This window comes from Amblyomma americanum, chromosome 7 (genome assembly GCF_052857255.1).
Source record: "Amblyomma americanum isolate KBUSLIRL-KWMA chromosome 7, ASM5285725v1, whole genome shotgun sequence".
Lineage (NCBI taxonomy): Eukaryota > Metazoa > Arthropoda > Arachnida > Ixodida > Ixodidae > Amblyomma > Amblyomma americanum.
Window position 1 is genome coordinate 87,984,497 of NC_135503.1, and position 23,295 is coordinate 88,007,791.

Genomic DNA, 23,295 nt, shown 5'->3' on the forward strand with positions numbered 1-23,295 from the left:
TGCATCTGTGTGTTCGCTCATATTATGCGCAAGCTACGAAGAAGTGCGTTCACGAATACAAACGAGGTATCTTTATATGCAAATGAAACTGGATCTGTTTTAACAGCTTCTGCGTGGCAGAACGCTCTGTGAGAGGACAAAGCGGTGCAAAGAGCCGAGGGATCGAAGCAGCGCCTGGCCGTGTTTATTGTTATTTTTCTTGCCGCAATTTAACAACATAAAGGTTTCAGCCCGAAGCCGCTGTGTTTCAGGGCAATCTGTAGTTCTCCGGTTGAATATGTTGCTAAGTATTTAGAAAGCCTCGATGAAATGTGTTTCAAGATGCGGTATATCTTTCGCCAGATTTGAGCATTCAAACGCTGTAAACTCGGACTGATGATCGAAATGAAATATTCCCGTACAGTACCCGGCTGCAAGCAAAGCGAAAACCGAACTTTGAATAAAATTCATTCATTTCTTTCACTCTAGCTGTTTCATTCCCCACTTTGTAAGTATCGTCACGGTAAAAGCAGCTCTACGAAGGACCCCCGAGCAATAATTGGCTGATACTGCGATAGTTCCTCTGATATCTGCAGATAGAGCTGTTTATGAGCATTCATTTATGATTTTAACTGTGAAAAACAACTAGCAAAGGACTGTATAGCATCGCGAAAGCCGTTAGCTGGTGCAGTTTCTGGGGAATTCATGCCTCTAGAGTTCATTCTTGCCTTTTAAAGCATGAAGAACAGAGGCGCGTTTAACCTAGCTATGGCCACACAAGGTATAAAAAGATAAGCCGCTGCTCTTGCTATAAAAGCGATAGCGTTAGGGAGCTCGTGTCTCAGAAAATCTGGTGCCGTTGTCCGCGTCGTTGACCGTGCGCGAAAAATCGCCGAAAAATCTCCAGACAAGCAACCTTGGAGGTAGATGGCCCAGCTAGGCCATGTGACCTTGTGGCGTCATCATAACCTGCCCAGTGTGTTGTGAGCAAACTACGCACCGTGGCAGGCGGCAGTTAAACTAATGATTGGTCGCGAGAGGTTGCTGCAGGAAGAGCAACCTGGATCGCACAAGTGCCACCAGTGGCAGCATCTGCCATCGCAGAGCAATGGCGCATCGCTTATCCGCTGCACCACTTCGCCAGGAGTAGTATGAGTACGCCCAGAGATCTATGCATGCTAAGTAGAGAATGCGCAATTCTGCATATATGGCCATTAACCCATTAGCTATCGTGTCATACCATTAAAGCGGAGCTTAAGTGCGCCCTCCAGTTTTGTTCGCCTCCCTTGCTCATTTGTCGCTATGTATTTCTGCCACAATCCTCGAACCCGCAAGAGCTTCTCCGCAGATGAGAGTGGCACCCCGCACTGCGCGCTCCAGGCAAAGAAACATGCTGATAAGGATCACGGCAATGCGCGTTCGGAAGAACTGATCACAAAGTGACGCTTACATTATTTATGCGGCAAATAGCAAGGGACGCGGTCGTGGATCTTGACGAAAATAATGCTACAGTTCATGCGTTTCAAGGCGTTGTGTTCAGTTGCAATTTCGGCTACCGTAATTTTTTTTTTCTTAGCCCTCAACGCAGCCCCTCAGAGGGCCTTCAATCGCAGTTGTTCGCAGACAGCGGAATCATATCCCTTCCTTCATCTTCGCTTTGCCGCAGGATTTCTACTCGCCGACGCGGGCTACGACGTTTGGCTAGGAAATTTCCGGGGAAACGTCTACACCAGCCACATTCTATACACCAGGAATAATCCGGCCTTCTGGAACTTCAGGTCAGCACCGCCGGTTAATCTGCACCCAAACATTTTACGGTGCGCTATACAGAGATCTTCCATCTACGGCGTAGAAACTTCGACCTCTGTCTTGGACCAGAAATGCTTCAATTCAGATATGAAATAATATTAGCAAGCATACTGAGATTTCGTAACATGCCTGACTCTAGCACATTCAATTGCTGTGCCCAGTTTGAAGCGCTTCCTGTGAACGGGAATTTAAACTAGCTATAGACGTGGCTATTAACTCCATTCGCAACTATGCGTTGACTACTGACCTATACTATGTTAATTTATAGTTTTGAATAATTTCTGCTGCGTTATACGCGCTAAAATTTCAAAATTATTCATTGTGCTGAAACATCTCAAGCACACAAGCGCGCGCTGCGCAGGAACTATTTTAACGCCAAATAGGGCTACAGAGAAAGTTCTTTTCTTTAAGATTGGCGCCTGTACGATCACCTGCTGATCCTTACCGGAACATTTAGCGATAGCATGTTATCATCTGGCGCTGCCATATTGAAGTATATGCACATTACTTTTTCAGTTTCGACGAAATGGTTAAGCATGACCTGCCAGCCACGATAGACACAGTTCTGAACATCACAGAGCAAGACAGTCTTCAGTACGTTGGCTGGTCCCAAGGATCCCAAGTTCTCTTCGGTCTGCTCTCAGAGAGGCCTGAATTTAATCGAAAGGTGAGTTTAATGTTCTTCCCATTATTACACTTCAATACGCCTACGGCTACTTTTCCATTTTAACGCGAGAGCGATAGTACCCCATGTCGGAAAAGATTCTTCTGCGTCGGTGTCGCCAGCGTCGACCGCTTGAAGCCTTGCAGCCCGAGCAACTGGCTCCCTCGGAAACACAGCTGGGCCACCTATATCACGTGACCTTATGGCGTCATTGCAACATGCCCACCGGATTGGGAGCGAACTGGCCACCGCGGTTAAGCGCTTAACCGCTGCTCCACTGCGCCAGGAGTGGTACGAGGACTTCCAGGGATCTATGAATGTAAAGTAGAGAATGACCAATTCCTCACATATGGACCTTAAGCCATGAAATCTCTCGCGTCGTACCCTTAATGCGAAGGAGGAGAGGAGGAGGTACACTTTACTAAAGAAGATGTCTTAGGCGCGCGTTGGGGTGACATTTCCCTCCCCGCGGTGGGCTCCACTTCTAGGCCGGAAAACCAGGTGGCCGACCGACGATGTCGTTCGGCGACCTCTTCGGCCCGCTCCGTGACTCGGAGTTGAACCTCAAGGTCCGAGCTCAGCAGCGTGGCCTCATACTGCGATTAGGTAGAGAGCTGCAGGCTGTTCGACGGCTTGTCTTGATTACACGAGTATAGGATGTGTAGTGTGCTTGCCTTATGGAGCCCACAGAGAGAACAGACGAGGCTGAACTGCTCTGGGAACCACATGGAGTGCATGTACGGATTAAAGAGAGTGTCTGTTTGGAGCTGCCGCCAAATGACTTGTTGTGTTTTACTTAGAGATCATAGTGGTTCTGGGAAGATTTGTCTTTCTTTCTTGATGTGTGTAGTAATTTCTTTGTAGGTCGTCACTCGCTCCTTGGCCGACCTGAGCTCGGAGTAGCACACCTCCCGGTTAACTACGAATCTTCGGGCTAATTGGTGCGCCGCCTCGTTTCCAGGTTAAAGCGGTGGTTCAATGGCCCCTGTAGTTTTTAATTTGGCACCCTATAGGACAGATGGTAGTATATGTTTTACTGCGATGAGCGACCACTTCCCATTTAAATTTTTCTGCGCCAAGTTCTTTTCATGAGAAGGCTAGCTAGCAGTCACCAGAAGCCTTTTTGCGTGCTTCTTTTCAGAGTAAAGGGTTTCAATTGGAACCATCTTAAATATCCAGTTGCATGCTTCTAATTCCAATTTCCAAACCTTTTTTTTTTACCGGGAAGTTCCAAATGGTCCCGTTTATAAAGTGGTCCCACTTTATCAAGTGATCCCTGTCCAATAACCCACTTCAAGTGGTACCACTTGCGAATTTTCAACCTCAGTGGAGGTTTAACGTCCATAGGCGACTCGGGATATGAGGAACGCCGTGAAGGGCTGCGCTAATTTCCACCACCTGGGGCTCTTTAACGTGCGCTGGCATCGCACAGTACACGGACCTCTAGAATTTCGCCTCCATCGAAATTCGACCGCAGCAGCTGGGACCGAACCCGCGTCTTTCGGGTCAGCAGCCGAGCGCCATGACCACTGAGGCACCGCGGCGGCGCTCGTAAAATAATGATGTCGAGAACGGTAAATACCGATCCTCTCTGGGTAGGCATTTATTAAAACAAAAAACACAGTTCCACATTGAAACCAAGTGAACTTGAAAAACGCTTACGGCGTATTCCAAGCGGCGATGTGAAGCACGTCTTGTTGCTCCGCGAACGGAAGAGCTTGGTTTAACGAGTGATTCGTGTCATTTAAACTGGGATGCCTACGTCGAACACCTCTGCAAAAAACTCTCTTCGGTCTGCGGAGCACTTTCGCGATGGCATGAAACTTTACCTCTGAAATCTAAATTACAAATTTATTATGCATTATTTTTTCTCACCTTAACTACTGTAGATTAGTATGGGCCACAATGACTAAAAATAGCATAAATAAGCTTCTAGTATTGCAAAAAAAATTGTTGGAATAATCGCCAATATTGATAACGTGACTACAACCAAATACGCCTTCCAAGCACATAACATTGTCCGCGTTGATCTTTTGTATAATTTTAAATCATTGCAAAAAATGTATTTTTCCACGGCGTCAATTGTGAATTTTTACTCTACCCTACCATCTTTGGACACGCGTCGTGATAACATACCTACAAGAAGAACTAACTGATGGAATATACCCCGGTTTCGCACCGATTATAATTTACAAATGTTGTGTTGTTATCTGCCGCATGTTTTAAATACATATCAACATACAACGGGATAAACAAAAGCTGAGCTGCGAAAATATTTTGTTCGAATGCCATTCTATGTCTCCACTTGTTGATTGTTGAACGTTTGCTTGAGTGTTAATCTATTTTTCTTTCAACATATGTATGACCATTTCAGTGTTATCATTTTTAAACATTATTCGAGTCAGCGTATATATGTGTCGAGTATTTTCATTATTTAATCTACTACTCTATGTGTGACTGGTTTTGCAAAATGTCCTGTACCGCTCGTGTGCTACTGCTTGTAGGGCTTTCCTAGACCCAGTCAAGCTGCCCAGGCAGCTTTGAGCCAGGAAACCCTCCAGTTCAACCTGAAAAATAAACTTGTTGACTACTGACTATTGGCTATTTAGATCCAAATCCAAAGTTCTTATTGGCCGAGACTGATTTTGTCTTCCTTCGCGGATTCAGGGCTCTGCATGCTCCGGATCGCCGATTGGAATAAGGAAGAGAGAGAGAATAAGCTTTATTGAGAGCTCGGTCCTGAGAGCTGCTTAAAGCTCAGATGGACGGGGTCCTTATTCCAGAAGAACTCCAGTGGCCCGACCGTCTTCACGAACCTGGTCAATGAGCTTTAGCTAATCTTCCAAGGATCATACCCAGAAATTCTGGACAAAAGCATTTTTGAGCGGGAAACCGTTTATTAACGCAAGTGTTCATATAATGTAAGATTTTATTGTAACAATCAATATATCCGCAGATCACCCAACAACAGTCTTGTATTTTTTTTTCTATTCACCTTTTTGCTATCGTCAAAAGCGTTCCCCATTGGTGTCCTATGGCAGTCTTAACTGCTCGATGCAATCGATGGAAACACTTTAAACGAAATATTTTGCTACATATCAGAATGATGGACCATTACCTTCAATATTTTCATAACGATGTCTTACAATTTTCCAATTTTCAAATTGTTTGCCCGAGAAAGCTGGAGATGAGTCAGTTGAGCCTCCCATTGCTTGCAAGACGTATGTGTCGTCTTTAAAGGTTCAGGCTTTTCCGCACACCCTCACGAAACGCGGAGAGGTGTGGGACTTGCGTCACACCAAGGGCAGGTGTCAGGGTAATGAGTAGAGGGTACATTATGCTGTACTTATTTATATATGTTTGAAAATGACTTTGTATTTGGCGCCTGGCTGCAGCATCTACTGCTCTTGGCTTTTTGTGCGATAGAGGCTATTTCCTATGGTTGAGACGTAGTGTTTCTAGTCGTTCGCTATATGTGGACGGGAAGGGTGTGAGGTGAGGATGGGAAGGACGCGCCCAGTTAATTACCGCGCCAGCTTGGTTGTGAGGCGCCTCGATACCCTCTAACCCGGCACTAACTGGTGTCCAATTAATTCGGTGATGTTCCTGCAAATGAGTAGCAGCACGTTTTCGGGGGTCACAGGCCCTATAATCACGGCAGGCTTGTTGTGAGTCTGTGATAACGTGGACGGTTTTACCGAGTCTGTTTTGGTGTTTAATAGCCATGGCCACAGGTATTGCTTCAGCTGTGGCGGGGCTTTCTATCCTGTTCTTTTATTTATTTATTTATTTATTTATTTATTTATTTATTTATTTATTTATTTATTTATTTATTTATTTATTTTACCTGCAGCGAACGAAGGCATTATTGTAGTGGGGAAATACATATGGTTTGTGAGAGGCCGTTGTGTAAAAAATGAAAGACGAGAAAAGTACAGAATGGCGCCACAATAACAAAAAAAGAAAAGATTGAAAGGAATGAACGAGTATATTAAACGAAGGCACCGCGCAATCAGCTACACATCTGACAACAAAGCCCGAAACAATGTTTCCCTGTCACATTCAGCAATTTTATGTGGAAGTCGATTCCATTCGCTTGCAGTGTGTGGAAAAAATTAATAGCGAAAGACATTGGTCCGACAATTAAATTATCTCATTTTGAGTTGGTGATCGCAGCTCTTAGACAGAAAATGAGGAGGCAAAAAGTAAGCTTCTCTGTCTGCTCTAACTGTTTCGAAATACATTCTGTAGAGCATTTCTAACCGCAAGTTTTTTCTACACCTGTTTAATAGTTCCCATTCCAACCCATACCTTGGGTTGAATACGTGATTTACCACAGCTGTCGTGAATACGCTCCCATCCGGATATGCCGCAACATCCACGTATGTGGCGTAAATGTCACTTCTGGAGTTTTTGTCGCAAATGCTCCACTCGCGCCTTGCACCTTCCCACGCGCATGTGTTGCATACGGTGCATATATTTAGGTGCATATGGGGCATATGTTTAGGTACTGGTGCGACCATTATGTGATCTCTAATGTGGTGCTGTGGAGTTTGTTTGGATTCCAAAACTTTCCGACACCCCAGGGTGGCATTCTGTACAGGATGACTCTGCCTGCTGCCGTGGGTTGGAGCCTTGTGTTCCTAGAGACAAGGATCGCACCACTGACTTGTTGATAGGTGTTGTGACCGCCGAGGGCTTCTAATCATTCGTTTGAAGTGATTTTATAGGGAGGCCAAATGCCGTTCCGTAGGCCCCTCTTCATGATGGTGTCGATTTGAGCTTCTTCGCTACTATTGAGAGCATGGTACGGGAGAGCGCAGGGGACCCTGCTTATAATTAACCCATGGGCGAGTCTAAGTTTGTCCACAGCCCTCATGCTTTGGTTGTGTCATGTGATGCGCCTTATCCTGCGAGCGATCTGGGCGGTAGTTGATTTGGGGGTTTGAATTTTATGCAAAGCTCCCATATTTCTCTGTATCCAGAGCCCTAGCATCCGAATATTGTCCGATTCTGTGATCTTCTAACCCTCATTATAGAGCTTAATAGAGCTGGGTGACTTGCAGCTATGGCTGCGGGCTCTACTTCTGATTTTTCGGGTGCCCATTGGAGTCCACTGCCAGCTGCGAAGGCTTCCACCGTTGCAGCGGCCGCTTGATGGGATTCTTACTTTTGCGCTAACGAGCCTTTAGTTGTCCAAATAGTGTTGTCATCTGCATACGAAGTGTAGCCTATATCCGGTAGTTTTTGAAGTTCTCCAGCAATATTTAACATTACAATGTAAAGAGGAGCGGGGATATAATGGCCCCTTGTGGAGCACCTTTGTTGGGGATGTTAAAACTTCTAAGAGCGGTTCTCGCCAATTCCTACCGTAGCAGCGCGTTCCGATAGGAATGCCGTCACATAAAGGTTCACACCCTGCAGTTTAAAGTAATAGGTTCTTGAAGAATAGCCTCATGCGTGGCGTTGTCAAATGTACCCTTTAATTCGAGCGTGAGGATAAAGCATTCTAGTGGGATGCGCCACTAATGCGTTGCAACAACGTGGTTTACCCCGCTGTCTTCATTTCTCTCCTAGAGTGGTGAACAGTAGCTATCCTGGCGAAATAGGACTATATACTTCTAAAGTAGTAAAAAAATTTAAAGGACGCTTAGCTTCGTCTTTAAGAGTGAGACAGGACAGCGTGTTGCAGCGCTGCCAAGGAGTCCACGGAACACCAACGCCCGTTCGGCGCGACTCGTGGCCCTTTGGACAATTTAAGAAAACGACGCCTGTCTCGACATATCTCGGTGGATGCCCTAACCGGGCCGTAAGAGAAGGAAATTGAAATGAAAATAGGTTTTAAGGAAAGGAAATGACACCTGTCTCACAATTCTCGCTGCACACCCGCACCGCGCCGTAAGGGAAGGAAAATCCCTTCCCTTACGGCGCGGTTCAGGTCTCCACCGAGATGCGCCGTTTTTCGCACACGGCCTAAGACGCCGACGACACCGGCTTTTCTGCGACACGAGCTCCTTAACGCTGTCGCGTTAAAAGCTCCCAGATTTTCGCTTGGCCCAGGTCGAAGTAGCACTGATAGTTGCAGCGCACCTCAGCTTTGCTATGATCGCTGCCGCACCATGCATGCTCACCTGCCCACTGGACAGCAGGTGGCACAGAAAAAAAATGAAAATTGGTCTTTGAGGAAAGGAAATGACGCAGTAACTGTCTCATGTCGATGGGAACCCGAACTGCGCCGTAAGGGAAGGGATAAAGGAGGGAGTGAAATAAGAAAGGAAAAGAGAGGTGCCGTAGTGGAGGTCTCCGGAATAATTTCGACCACCTGGAAATCTGTAACGTGCACCGCCATCGCACAGCACACGTGCGCCTTTTGCGCTTCGCCTCCATCAAACGCCGCCGCCGCGGTCAACTTCGAACCCGGATACTGCGGCTCAATAGGCGAGCGCCTTAACCACTGAGCCACCGCGGCGGGATGGCACAGACACTCGCAACGGGGGTAAAGCGTAAAGTGGAGGCTGAGCTAATCCTGTGCGGTGACATCGTGGTGCTGTCAAAAATGCTCCTGATCCCAGTTACCATGGTAGTGTAAGTGATAATCACGTGACCTTAAAACATCGTTGTTGCCACATTAGTGCATCCTGTAGTCCGTCCTGCATTTTGTCCGAAGAGTGACGTCTAGCTAACGAGAGGCGCAAGCAAAAACGGCTGCCGTCAAGGTTACACTCCAAATACAAATACGCTATAAGAGAGTAAAAAGAAAGTAAATTGTCCTCTAGCGCACTCCCTCTTATAAAAGGGAGTGTGCTAGAAGACAGCTTACTCCCTTTTTACTCCTTTCTGTTTAGAGTGTAGCAAGAAAATGAGTTTACAAAATGTGCAGGCGCATTGCCGCACACGCCTATAAAACTACATGGCCAAACTGCACGCATTACCATTGTTTGTAATCACCGGGTGGCATGCGCTACTATAGTCGGATGCAACGAAGAAGGAAGCTAAAATTCCCCTCAAAGCAGACGCTCCAGCTAGTGATACAGATCGATTGTCATTACACAGAGCTGAATCCGCTTAATACCCTTGCACTATACCAGACTTCTGCGATATCACGCTAGCAGCTTAAACGGCATTAACCACGGTCAACGCCTTTTATGGATGCCTCCTTTGAAGGAAATTTGCCGCTTCATTCTTAAATTGCATCCGACTACACTGGCCGAGACTGTATACTCTTGTATACGGAGCAGTGACGTACTCCGTGAACTTCCAGATTACTCTCTTCACCGCCATGGCTCCAGTAGCGTACATGGGACGCATGAGGACACCACTGTTGGCGCTGCTGCCGTACACCCAGCTTATCGGAGTAAGTGGAATTCAGGGCAGCCACCACCCTACAACAAACTCGAGGGCGGTATATGTCCTTTGCTGTAGATTTGAAGCTTTCGGTGGTTTAAGAGCACGTGTTGGGTTTTTCCTAGCAAGACGAAACACGAACGATCCTCCGTGGCGACGCAATATGCGCTATAGGGCTCAATGGCTGAGCAGCACGAGGTCGCGGTATTATATTCCAACCGCAGCGGCCGCATTCAAACACGGCCGTGTACACTGCAACGTCAGTATATGTCACTGAAACTCAGGTGGTTGAAATTAATTCAGAAAGCTCCACTACACTGTAAACACGAATACGCCTAGGTGGGAGTAAAAAGCGAGTATGTTTACCGTAGACCACTCCCTTTTTATAAAAGGAAGTGCCCTTCAGGGCGGCTTACTCCCTTTTTAATCCTTTGCGTTTAGAGCGTACGGCGTCTGTACATATTCATCGTTCGTGTTTTGGACGCTAAGCTCCTCATTCTATACTATATATAGGAAACTCACGTGGTATCAGAGGCGCCATTTTCTTGTACTTGTTTTGAAGTGGCACCACTTGAAAACAAGTGGGACCATTTGGAATCCCAGTTCATACTTTCACCTGGTATGCATAAATCAAAGTTCGAACCAACATGGAACTGAATTGGCCCCAGTTCGAACCTACTAAAAACAGCTGGAAATTTTGTCTTAAGGCGGCAACAGACTCACACAAGTCCCCATACGGTACTGCGCATAGTGCGACAGGCACCCTGCGCTGAAGCTTTCTGCAGCGGCACCGGCGTCATAAACAGGCAGCTGAAACGATAGGAGAATTCGACGATTCAGCTTTTGCGTACGCCCACTGTGGTCCTGCGACGCCACAGGCGGCTATCACTGGCTGTTTCTGGCCACGCAAACCAGTAGAGTAGTCGCAGTGCCATCTAGGCTGCGCAACAAGCGTGCGGCTAATGCGGAAACTGACGCTTTGCGCGACATCGCGGTCGTCAACATCGACTCTGTCTTTGGCAGAACGCTCTGAGATTGACCGGAAGCGGAGGAATCATGGTGAGCACGGCGCTCACGAAGCTTGGAGCAGCGTACATATGCGGAAGTGACGTCGGCGTGGACGTCTGCGTCGCTGCGCTCGCTGTCTTCAACGGCGTCAATTGGAAGGAGGTGAACGTCGTAAGTACAAGTATGTTTCTCACTGAACAAATAAATGCGAAAACACCAAACAAAACAAAGGCTCTGTGAGAGCAAACGCTGACATTTCACGCACTCCCTCACTGCAGCAACTTATGTCTAAACACACAAGCGCAACGCTAGAAACGCGATGACATCGTTATTAATTAAAGCCCTACCTATTAATTTTGTCATAACGAAGTTGGAAGACGGAAGCATGTTCGCTGAGCTTATTAACGACTGTCCAACGCGTGCTTAACGCTCCAAAAAGTTGCAGTTTTCACTCCCAAGTTTTCTTCTTTTAGACTCTTTCTGCCACTAAACTATATCTCACTCCGCCATCTGGCCGATAACAGACTTCTTGCTACAAGCGACCGACCACAAAATTCGCATTGGGGGTAGTCCCTCACCGATCCGACGTTTGACGTACAGCAGCTGTACATATATTTTATTATCCTAACGCAAAACTGGCCTTTGATTTTAAATTATTTATTTTACTTATTTGTGTAAAAGATGTTTTTTTTTATTACTTGTTGTCTCTAGGGTTTTGAAACCTTAGTCGGAATGATACCATCACGTTTTTACCAGTCCCGCTCGTGCGTAAGGTATAGTGAACTGGTTCACTATACGTAAGTTCACTCTTCTAGTTCACTGTGCGTAAGGTCTCGATCACAGAAGCAGTACTGGTTAAGTTTTGGAACTATATCTACAAACATTTAAAAGCATCGAGAATCGCTAATTATATATTGCGTGCAAAAATCCTAGCGCAACTCGAGCTAATATTTTATTCGTTTAAATATCTGTCAACTAAAAATGAATGTCAGGATGCAACTTTGCTGAAATCCTTGCAGTGCTCAAGCTCTATGTTGTGCTTTGTGACACGAACACTTTTTTTTTTAATAACTTAGTTACCTGTGCAGGGTAATTGCGTTTAGAGTTACCACGGTTAGCCGGATGCAACCGTGGTTAAACGTGTAAGATATTAGCCGAGGTCCCAAAAGTTGAGGCAACCACTGTTAACCACTGTTCAGTTAGCCCTGCAGTTACAAAGCCACAATTTACGGTGGCCGCGGTTGCCTTAACTGCACATTATGCATACGGCACATATATTACTTTCGGCAACTTAAGCACGCCAACTGTCAGCATTCCGTTTTCCTGTTTCATCAACAGAGCCGGTTGTCGGTGTATTTCAGTCACGACCCTTCAGGGACATCAATTCGCAACGTCTACCACCTGACGCAGGTAAGATTTAACGAAAAATAGGAACTGAGCCACAGATACACAGAAGGCAAGTTCGCATCCGATATATAATACTTCGATACTATACTTCAATACACGGCGAGGAGCCTTAATTTTCAAGCGTTAAGCAAAAGTCGATTATTGCGTTGAATTCATGTTGTGCCATATACTGTAATCTTGTATGCCTCTTGCTAGTCCCCGTTGTAAGGACCTGCTGTCTTGATAAATTAATTAAATAAATGAAATTCGAGCAGCTGCAATGCCAAAAAAGACCCGCGCATACTAGATTTCGGCACACCTTCTGCTGAGATGTGAAGGGAAAGACACAATATTTTACCGTAATGCATTATACAGCAGGAGCTGTATTAGCGACGCACAGCCAAAGCTACAGAAAAAGAGTACGCGGTCACGCACAAGTGCATGCCTCGCACTACCTCCATGGTAGGCGGATGGAAAGAATCAAGTCACTGACAATAAAACATTCTGCTGACCTGAGATTTGCCGACCTGAGGTGTTACGGCTACGATCACATGATTTAGCCGCTATCTTGAAATATGAGAGCAGACGGAGAAACGTATGCGAAACGAGCAAACGTAAGTAGTAAGAGCCAACGCTCTTAAAATCAAGTAGGCCTTAAGTATACAAATTTTGTGTTTGATTACCATAAACTGGGAACTTCTCTTCCATAGTAGTACTTTAGAGGCCCTTGTATTGTCATCTATTCGATGAGAATTAAAATATATGTATATGTCTAGCATTTTCAGAACCATAGTTTCCTCATAGGCCACCTTTTCTCATCGATCACAGATAAGTTCAACTGCACTAGGTAGCAAAACTTTGTACAAGTGAGTGTGGTGCTGATACATATCAACTAAGTAAAGAATTTTCAAGTTCGCGAAGTGGATCAAATTTAAATCTTTTCACCCAACACCCCTCTCTAAAGGTCCCTATAAGTGGCCGAAATTAATCCCGACCCGTTCTTCATGGCGTACTGAGCTCACAGCGCGCAGTGTCGCTTTTTGCAAGCAAACCCCGAACTCGTCACTCAGTCTGCCTTGGCGTGCTTATTGTCAGTACTTGAGCCTGACTCCCACTGATATCATCGCATTTCTGCGACATCAAGAAGCAGTAAAAAAAAATTAACAGCTTTCGATTACGTGAAGTACTCGGCCGTTCTGGAGAATCTGGGTGCGTTAGACGTAGGAGTTCGCACAGGTTACAACTGCATACGCGATTTCCTGAGACAGAACAGCAACTATCAGTATGGGGGAGTTGAGTTGAATAGTTGTATGCTACAGGTGGGATTAGCCTTGCTTATTCTGCCGGAAATTGCTCCAGCGTAGCATCACTTATATGTTAATAATGACCTAAAACCTGTCGGATCTGCCAGTATGGGGGACACACAGAGGAGGGTATTCGACTCGGCAACAAGGCCACACTGCAGGGATCGGTGTTGTCCCCGACCTTGTTTAATATTCCCATGCTTGGCCTCCCCGCACTGCACGAAATCCCGGGGCTACGCCACACATTGTACACAGATGACTTGACCCTGTGGATGTGCAGGGGCAGTGACGGTCATATGGAACAGAGGTTCCAGGGACCCCGGAACAGGGGGGGGGGGGGGGGGGGGGGGGGGGGGGGCAAGGGGGGGGGGGTCGCCCCTTCCCCAAGATTTCTGACAATTGAAACAAATCAGTTCTAGGACTTTTTTTATGCAAATCACAGTGGGGCTGAGCTACTTCGCTTCATAGCCAGTTGTAAAGCATTTCGTATATGAGTAACCTAAACTAATCATGTCCCAACAGAAGTCGACTGTCTGACCCGTGTACATGATCATGATTAGCAGAATTCGAACAAACTATGCACAAACTTTTTAAACGCAATTGATCACTCCTCATGCATAACGCTTTTCATTTCCTTTCGTTTTATATTGCCGTGAATATTTGCACCGTTTGTTCGTTCGCACTCAAAACTGCCGGCACGCGGCTTTATCATTTTGTTTTGTAATGCAAGATGCGACCAGACTTATCTCCATTGATCGTGGCCACGTGCAAATGCCTCCACATTTTTCTAGGTTGGTGCAGTTGCTATTGGTTCTTTATCGAAGGTTCCTTGCTAGATTTAAATTGAGCGTGGCCAAGAATGGAAATCATGCCACCATAAAGAGCGTTTTATCGAAGTAATTTTATGTCGTTTACGCATAGGTCACACACACATCACCCATAACTTCTTATTAACAAAAAAAGACAAACCTGTGTGTGAAATGTGTGGTGAAGAGCTCACAGTAAATCACATTTTACTTTCTTGTTCGCATCTCGAAGAACTTAGACAAAAAGTTTTTACGGTATTTTACAATGAACACATTCCATTTCATCCCGCATTGCTTTTAGGCGAGCAAACACTCGTCGAATTTTCACTTGTTTGTAAGTTTCTAAAGAAAGCCAGTGTTTTAAATCTATTATAATGTAACCTCTGTACACTTGACATAGCATCATCTAACCTTGTGTTTGGCGCATGATAGCCATAGTTGCTTATGCGCCATAAAACCCCATACAACAACAACAACAACAAGAACTGCAGGCATTCAGTTCGCTGACCGCCCAGCACACTTGTGGCTATCGCCGCCGCCGAGTCATTCAGTTCTTAGTGGGCGCGAGCCAGCCCCTTAAACAGTTTCTTTTGGAAGCCTTTTCGTTGTCTTCCTGACTGCTGGAGTGTCGTCGCCACAACGTGACAATTTGCATCAACCTTTGAACAGTGAAAAATAAAAAATAATAACATTATAAAATTTATTATGTAAATGAGGATTAAAAATAAATAACTAAATAAACCCAAAGTCTTGCTCCCCCCACTCAAAAAACAAGTTCCGGAGTCCCTGTCTCCAGCAAGCAAGCGATGTCATAGAAAGATACTTAGGTAAAACCGATCGGGCTCAGGTGCTCGGCCGAGAAATCGGAAGTGCTCTTTCTCGCGTCAGTGAGACCACCCCAGCGTCGGCGTATAAAGCAGAACGGACCGTATAACCCGGGAATCACACTCAGGGTGAACGGTAACGTTATATCCATGGCGGCAAGCATTAGAGTTCTGTGATTATGAATTCAAGCCAACGGCAAGAACTTGGAAACTATTCAGAGGCTAGAGGCTAGCACCAGTCAGACTTGTAGACTCCTGAAACGGATCTCAAGCAAACATGCGGGTGTGAAAGAACCTAGCCAACTTAGGCTAGTCCAGTCTTTCATAATCAGCAAGATATATTGCGCCGTATTTGCGGCTTCATAAGGCGGAAAAGGACCAACTGGACATTCTCATTTGTAAAGGGATCAAAATGGCACTAGGTTTACCACCTAATATATCGACGAACAGGATTTTGAGACTAGGGGTTTCCAATACCTGCGAAGAGTTCATTGAGGCTGCAACGACCCCGCAACACCAGACATTGTTGTGCAGTCGTACTGGGCGCAGCATTCTGGACGAGCTGGGACATGACCCTCGAGCATGCTCCAGACGTACTGACAAGGTTCCCAAACAGGTTAGGGGCAAATTAGGAGAAGAGGAAGACGAAGACGTTGTTCGATCGCCTCAGCTCAGTTTATTTAGCTAATTTTTCCTAATTTACCTAATTTTATTTGAATATTCGAGGACGGCAGCATCTTCAAAGCGGTACTGTCCCTACGGGAAGAGTACGGCTGCTCCGGCGCCGGCAAGCCTAAAGGGACCAGGCCATTCAAAGGAGACTGGCTCGGAAGAGGCGGCCATGGCTTCCCAGGCTGTGGAGCGACCAGAACATGGACTCGACCACCCGTCCAGCGAGACCTCATCGCTTAGTGGGGCTGAGTCAAGGATCGTGGACGGTGACGAGTCAGTGGCCGATATGGCTGACGTGGACAACGAGGGCTTCAAGTTGGTGAGTCACCGCAAGCAACGAACGGTAGGGATCCCGGTAGTGGTTGAGCCCACAGAAAAAGGGGTTGATTAAAGAGAGAAGAATCCCATCTTACTTTTCGCGGCCATTCAATCACTGCTGGGATCAGCTCCGATTCGAAGTCGGTTCACCATGCACGGGGCTCTTCAGCTGGATGTCTCGACGGAAGAGCAGGTTGACAAGCTCCTGCAGAGCTCTCAGATTTTTGGCATCAATGTTAACGAGCGGTTGCCCCATTCCTACATGAAGAACACCTGTGTTATTAAGAGTGTACCAAAGTGGTATTCAGAACGCGGCCTACTTGATTATCTGAAACCACAAGGTGTGCTGCACGTGAAACGACTTGTGCGTCGTGTGGAGTCTCCAGGAAAAGAATGGGCTGCGAAACCTACCAACTCTATCGTGTTGACATTCGCTCCCAACTCAGAGCGCCCCGAAAAAATTGATCTGGGATTCACAAAACACGCAGTTGCAGATTTCACTGAAGCTCCTCCACGGTGTTTTAGATGCCAACGGTTTGGGCACGTGGCCAAAGTTTGCACAAAGGATCGACGCTGTAAGCGGTGCGGAGGCGACCACGACTTTAAAACCTGCAGTGCAGATTTTGTTTGCGCCAATTGCGGTGGCGATCATCCAGCGAGTTTCGGAGGCTGCCCCTTCCATGTGAGCGCTCTGCACCGTCGGATGTCCTTTATTGCTGGTCCAAAACCCCCACCGACTGAGACGCCTGCCCCAGGATTAGACGAGTTCCCAGTATTGGAGTCTAATGTTGTTGCGTTGCCCAACAATGTTCCTAAGAGACCTGAGTCCAGCAAGACGCCAAGGCCCAGTGCGCGCGAGTCGACTGTTCGACCTCCAGCAAAAAGTGTCCATGTTCCTGAGCGGCCGGATCACAGCCAGACTCCACGGCAAGGGGGACCCTCATATGCACAAGTGACAAAAAAACCAGCTACTGCGGCCAAGAGTGTGTCCCCGTCGGCATCTTTTGTCGATGTAAGTGAGTGCGTTGCGCAAAATAAGGAGCTCAAAAATCAAGGTATGTCTGACCCTCTTCATGTTTTGTTTGGGGCCTTGCGTTCACATGTTCCAGCGATGGCGCCTGGTAATCTGAAGAACTTCCTACAGCTGGTGTTTTCTTTTGAGTCCCTAATGTCCACCTTCGCAGCAAACTTCCTTGCGAACTAAAATGGATGGGGCTAAACCTCGTGGATCTCATATGCACCGAAAAGTGCCGTTTATATTGGAGTGGAACTGCGCTGGGATTTTAAGTCGGTTAGCTGAACTAAAACTATTCTTGAAAGAGACTTGTGTTCCAGTATTGGCCTTGTCAGAAGCTGGCCTGCCAAGCGGAAGATGTTTGACTGTATATGTCGCCCATAAAAAACTGCAGCATAAAGTCATTTCCTGCAGGAAGTGCTGCGCTTTACATAAGAAGAGAAATTCCACATGTTTCTCTAAGCGTTGCCGATCTTTGCACGGATGACATTGAGGTAGCGGCTGTGAGAATACAGCTCAGCTCTCGAACCCTTTCTATTGCATCCGTGTACGTGTCTCCGCGGAAGAAGGTAGCATTAGATTTGTTTCTACAGCAGCTCTGTGACCGCTGCCCAGCACCTAGAATCATCTGCGGTTATTTCAATGCCCATCATGCCGTTTGGGGTGACAGGAACACATATTCCCGTGGACGCAAACTCGTAGACGTTATTGACAGTTTGGACCTGTGTGTTGCCAATGACGGAAGCCCCACTTTTTTCCGGCCTCCAGCCTCAGCCACAGCTATACACCTGACACTGCATTCACCTGACGTCCGCATGAGTTGGTCAACAGCGCCTGACCGCATGGAAAGTGATCACTATCCGATTTTTGTGTTTGCTGCCGACTTTCGTATGTCCTAAAATTAGCAACGTGGTCAACTGGGACAAGTACAGAAAGCACCTAGAACGTGTTTCTGGTGATGTTGTTGACAAAATGATTTCTAGTAAGCTAGCAGCAACTACGGCGGTCAAGTTACCTGATCATTTTCCGGCCCCGGATTTAAAACTCGGGAACCTTTGCGCAGCGAGAAGGGCGTAACGCCAACTCGTGCGGAAGAAGGAAGACAGGCAACTGAAGACTACCTTCAATAGGCTGAATTCTGCTATTAGACGGCACACGAACAAGCTGTACAGGTCGCAATGGGCCTCATACTGTGCTAGTTTGACTGTGTTCTCACCGATAACGAGAATATGGCGAGTCATTGGCAGCCTTGGTAGAGAATCTCGCCCTTCGAAGCCTTTTGAAGCTCTTGCAATACGCAAGGAAAAAAACCTATTGCGTGCTTGGCAGAGGAATTTGCACACGCACTCGTACGCGCTGATTCTGGAATAGATATATATACACCACCTGCTTCCTCCAGGTCTATCATGGACGTCCCGTTCACGCTTCGTGAGCTTCAGACTGCGCTCAGTGGCCTGCGGCGCCGGTGTTCACCAGGTCCCGACGGCATCACCAATCAAATGCTTAATAATCTGCCCTTGCAACTCAGAAAGGAGCTCCTCAACTTCATCAGTCGAGTTTGGGAGACTGGCGATGTTCTTCCGTCATGGAAGGTGGCACATGTAGTTCCAGTACTGAAGCCTGGCAAAGACATGACAGACCTTGCCTCGTATCGCCCTGTGTCATTGACTTCCTGTGTAGCTCAGTTGATGGAGAAGCTGGTAAATGAACGCTTATCATGGTGGCTTGAGGACAGCAAGGCACTGCCATCATGTATGGTAGGATTCCGCCGAGGTCTTAGTGCCCAAGATAGCGTCTTAGACTTGATAAGTCACATTGAACACCAGAGAGCTTTCGGCCTTTCCACCTTAGCCATTTTTCTTGATGTTGCGAAAGCTTACGACAGCGTGCTTCAGAGCTCAATTCTAAACAGTTTGCAAGGCATGGGCATACAGGGCCATATGTTAAGATTCATTTACAAGTTCATAAGTGATCGCGCGGTTCGTGCACGGTTAGGGAGTACGTTAAGCACCGAAAGGGTTCTATCACGAGGTGTGCCTCAAGTAAGTGTTGTTTCCCCCACGCTCTTTAACGCCGTAATGGCTGGCCTACCCGATTCGTTGAAAAAAAGTTGCAGGCAAGTGCGTATGTCACTTTATGCTGACGACATCTGTATTTGGATTACCGGCTACCAACACAAGCGATTACGCCTGATAGCTCGACAGGCTATACTTTCGGCACAAGCTTACCTTCAAGGTGTGGGGTTGTCTCTGTCAGTGGACAAATCCGCCTTTATTCTGTTTCCAGGTGTAGGAAGACGTCAAGCGTGGTTGAAGATAGACCTCGGTCACTCTTGCATCCGTCAATTCAACCACGCGCGTTTCCTGGGCGTCATTATTGACTCCCGTTTACGGTGGCGAAAAGCTGTGGACGCGATTGTTTCATCTGTAACTTCTCGTCTCAATGTGATCCGTAGAATTGCACGTAAGCAATGGGGAAACCATCCTTCTTCAATGGTCAAACTTCATGAAGCGCTGGTGATCAGCCGGATAATGTATCAATTACCTTTAATTTCCCCCTCGGCATCACAACTTGAGCGTCTCGAAGTTGTCCACAGAAAGGGCCTAAGAAGAGCCATTGGAGTTCCCCAGGCGGCTGCGAATAAGGCAGTACTTCATGAGTCCCTATCGAAACCTCTTAGCCTTATCGCTTCTCAGAGACTATTAATGCATCTTGACCGCTTAGGAGAGACGGTAGCTGGGCGATCCCTTCTCCAGCGGCTCTACAAGAGATATCAGTCGAAGGCTTACTTGGCACTCAATACTCTTAGTTCTTTAGGCATTAATGTCCGAAGGCAAAGGAAACGGTTGAAACCCCCCTGGTCTTTTTCTGACCCTCGACTGTAAGGTCACAATTCCCCATGTGAGCGCAATGCGCAGCTCTCCTTTGGCAGGAACGCGTTCGCTTGTACTGGAATACTTGGAAACAGAGTATGCCTGCCATCTTCAAATTTTCACGGATGGTTCTGTGGACAAGGTCAAACAAGCTAGCGCAGCGGCTTTTTATATTCCTTCTTTGGACTGTAAGTGGTCCGTACGCTGTACTGCTGTCGTATCCTCCACAACGGCTGAAAGTGTTGCTATTGAGGCGGCTTTACGGAAGTTAGGGTCTTGTCCGGCTCAACCTGTTGTCATCTTAACTGATTCAAAATCTGCCCTTCAGAGGTTAGAGTGCGGATTTCCTACTGACGCCTTGTCTCTAAGCTCTCTGCGCTTGGTGCAGAATATGCACAGCAGAGGCTTTACTCTACATTTCCAGTGGGTGCCCTCTCACATAGGAGTAAACGGTAATGAGGTGGCAGTCTCGCCCATAAAGCTCTCTCAAGGATTCCATCAAAAAAAGTACCTCAACATGGGAAAAGTCTCTGCAGGAAAACAGTGCTCGATCACTTCAGTACCCTGTGGAGTGCGTCAACAAGCCATGTGTGACCAAGGGACTGAGAAGATCTCAGGCGACCCTTCTACATCGAATTCGCACGGCATCTGCTCGCACTCCTGCATGGATGCATAAGACCGGCATAGCATCGTCTCCGCTCTGCTCTTTATGTGGTGTGTGCGGCGATATCGAACATTATATTATGTACTGCCCAGAGTACAACGCGGAAAGGCATGTGATGTTCGCTTCCTTCAAGAAGACAGGAACCCGTCACAGCACAGTGCAGGACATTGTCTACCCGAGTGGAAATCAGACATGCAGAAGGGAGGTTGCACGCATTCTTTTAACATTTCTGCAGAACACGGATCTTGTTTTTAAATGGTGACAGCAGGAACGGACTATGGCCTACTGTGATTGAATGTGTGCGTAGATGGTGTCTTCCGGAGTGGACTACTTTATACTGTGAGTGAATGTGTGTATGGAGTGTGGCACTACAATGGCCTATGTTCTACTGTGACTGAATATGTGCATAGATGGTGACTTCTGGTGTGGACTGTGATGTGAACTGTGTGGATTGATTGTGTGCATAGATGGTGACTGCGGGAGAGAATGTGTGCTATTTTAAGAGACTGTGCGCTTAGCGGGGTAGATGCGGCATTGTTAATATCGAAGGTACGCTGCGGTGGAGCAATTGCCGGCAGATAAAGCAAGGCTAACCCCACCTGTAGCATTCAACACCTCAACCTCAACAACCTAGGGGCAAATAAAAGATACCTCCACTCCCCAAAACCATGCATCCCATCTACCATGACAGCCGGAGGAGGGATAGAGCAGCAGCGTTGCAAGCCCGTTTAGAGGGAATACAGGACGTCTTGCATACAGATGCCGCAGATTGCGCGGACGGTATGGGGCGTGTTTCGGTAACAAGAAAACTGAGGTCCAGCAGCATGCTGCAGCACCCGACACTCGACCACAACGAAGGCGGAAGAGTTAGCCATTGCGCTGGCTCTAACTCAACAACAGGTCAAAATTATTGTAACTTAAAGTCGGCGATTCGGAACTTTGACGCGGGCCGCGTATCAGCCGTAGTAGCACGAGTTTTGGCCGGTGGTCCACCACCGTCACAACTGGTCGCGCTCATTTTGACACCGGCGCACCAAGGGTTGAGGGGAAACGAGAAAGCGCACATACTGGCCCGAAGACTAGCTCCCTTCCGGGATCCCAGTGGCTTCTCATACGCAACCCCATACCCCTCACACGAATGAGGAGCCCCTACAGTTCGATGACGATCTTAGCATGTATGAAGAAATCCTAAATCATTACAGATTAGGCAGAGCGGTACTCCCAAAAGCGTGTAAGTAGCCCACGAAAAGCGAAGAGGTTGTTTGGCGTAAGCTACAAACCGGAGTATTTCAAACCCTCAGCTTTATAGCTAGTGGCACACGATTTTCAGCCTCAGGTGCAAGCGTTGCGAGAGCATACAGGACATGGTAGCCTGAAAACAGTGAAGAGGAAACTAGGCATAGGTAAAAACCAGATGTATGCATTAAGAGACAAGCAGGGCAATGTCATTAGCAATATGGATAAGATAGTTAACGTAGCCGAAGAGTTCTACACAGACCTGTACAGTAGCCAATGTAATCAGAGCGCTAATGTGAAAGACAGCAGTGCACAGCAATGCGTCATCCCGCCAGTAACGAAAGATGAAGTAAAGAAAGCCTTAGAAGCAATGAAAAGGGGAAAAGCAGCTGGGGGAGATCAGGTAACAGCAGATCTGTTGAAGGATGGAGGGGACATCGTGCTAGAAAAACTAGCCACCCTGTATACGCAATGCCTTATGACCTCGACTGTACCAGAAGCTTGGAAGAATGCAAACATTATCTTAATTCATAAGAAGGGAGACGCCAAGGACTTGAAAAATTACAGGCCGATCAGCTTACTATCCGTTGCCTACAAAGTATTTACTAAGGTAATCGCTAATAGAGTCAGGGCAACGTTAGACTTTAATCAACCAAAAAATCAGGCAGGCTTTCGTAAAGGATATTCCACAATAGATCATATTCACACTATCAATCAGGTGATAGAGAAATGCGCAGAATATAACCAACCTCTCTATATAGCTTTCATTGATTACGAGAAAGCATTCGACTCAGTGGAAACCTCAGCAGTCATACAGGCATTGCGTAATCAGGGGGTAGAAGAGCCTTATGTCAAAATACTGGAAGATATATATATAGCAACTGCACAGCTACTATAGTCCTCCATAAAGTCAGCAATAAAATTCCAATAAGAAAGGGCGTCAGGCAAGGAGACACGATCTCGCCAATGCTGTTCACCGCATGTTTGCAGGAGGTTTTTCGAGGCCTGAATTGGGAACAGTTGGGAATAAGAATAAATGGAGAATACCTAAATAATCTGCGATTTGCTGATGACATTGCCTTGCTGAGTCACTCAGGAGGTGAACTGCAAATCATGATCAACGAGTTAGACAGGCAGAGCAGATCGATGGGTCTAAAAATTAACATGCAGAAAACCAAGGTAATGTTCAACAGCCTAGCAAGGGAACAACAGTTCACAATTGGCAGCGAGAACCTAGAAATTGTGCCGGAATACGTCTACTTAGGGCAGGTAGTGACAGCTGATCCGGATCATGAGAGGGAGATAACTAGAAGGATAAGAATGGGGTGGAGCGCATATGGCAAATTCTCGCAGATCATGAGTGGCAGTTTACCAATTTCCCTCAAGAGGAAAG

At 46.8% G+C, this 23,295-nt stretch overlaps 1 protein-coding gene across 1 annotated transcript in view; it reads left to right on the forward strand.

Moving 5' to 3' along the window:
• The window catches only part of LOC144097918 (gastric triacylglycerol lipase-like), a 71,266-nt gene that overhangs the window by 9,468 nt on the left and 38,503 nt on the right, over positions 1-23,295 (forward strand). Inside the window, exons 4-8 of the mRNA XM_077630519.1 lie at positions 1,646-1,757; positions 2,305-2,455; positions 9,714-9,806; positions 10,820-10,975; positions 12,143-12,214. Of these exons, the coding sequence (XP_077486645.1) occupies positions 1,646-1,757; positions 2,305-2,455; positions 9,714-9,806; positions 10,820-10,975; positions 12,143-12,214 (584 nt within the window). The remainder of the gene's footprint in view (positions 1-1,645; positions 1,758-2,304; positions 2,456-9,713; positions 9,807-10,819; positions 10,976-12,142; positions 12,215-23,295) is intronic.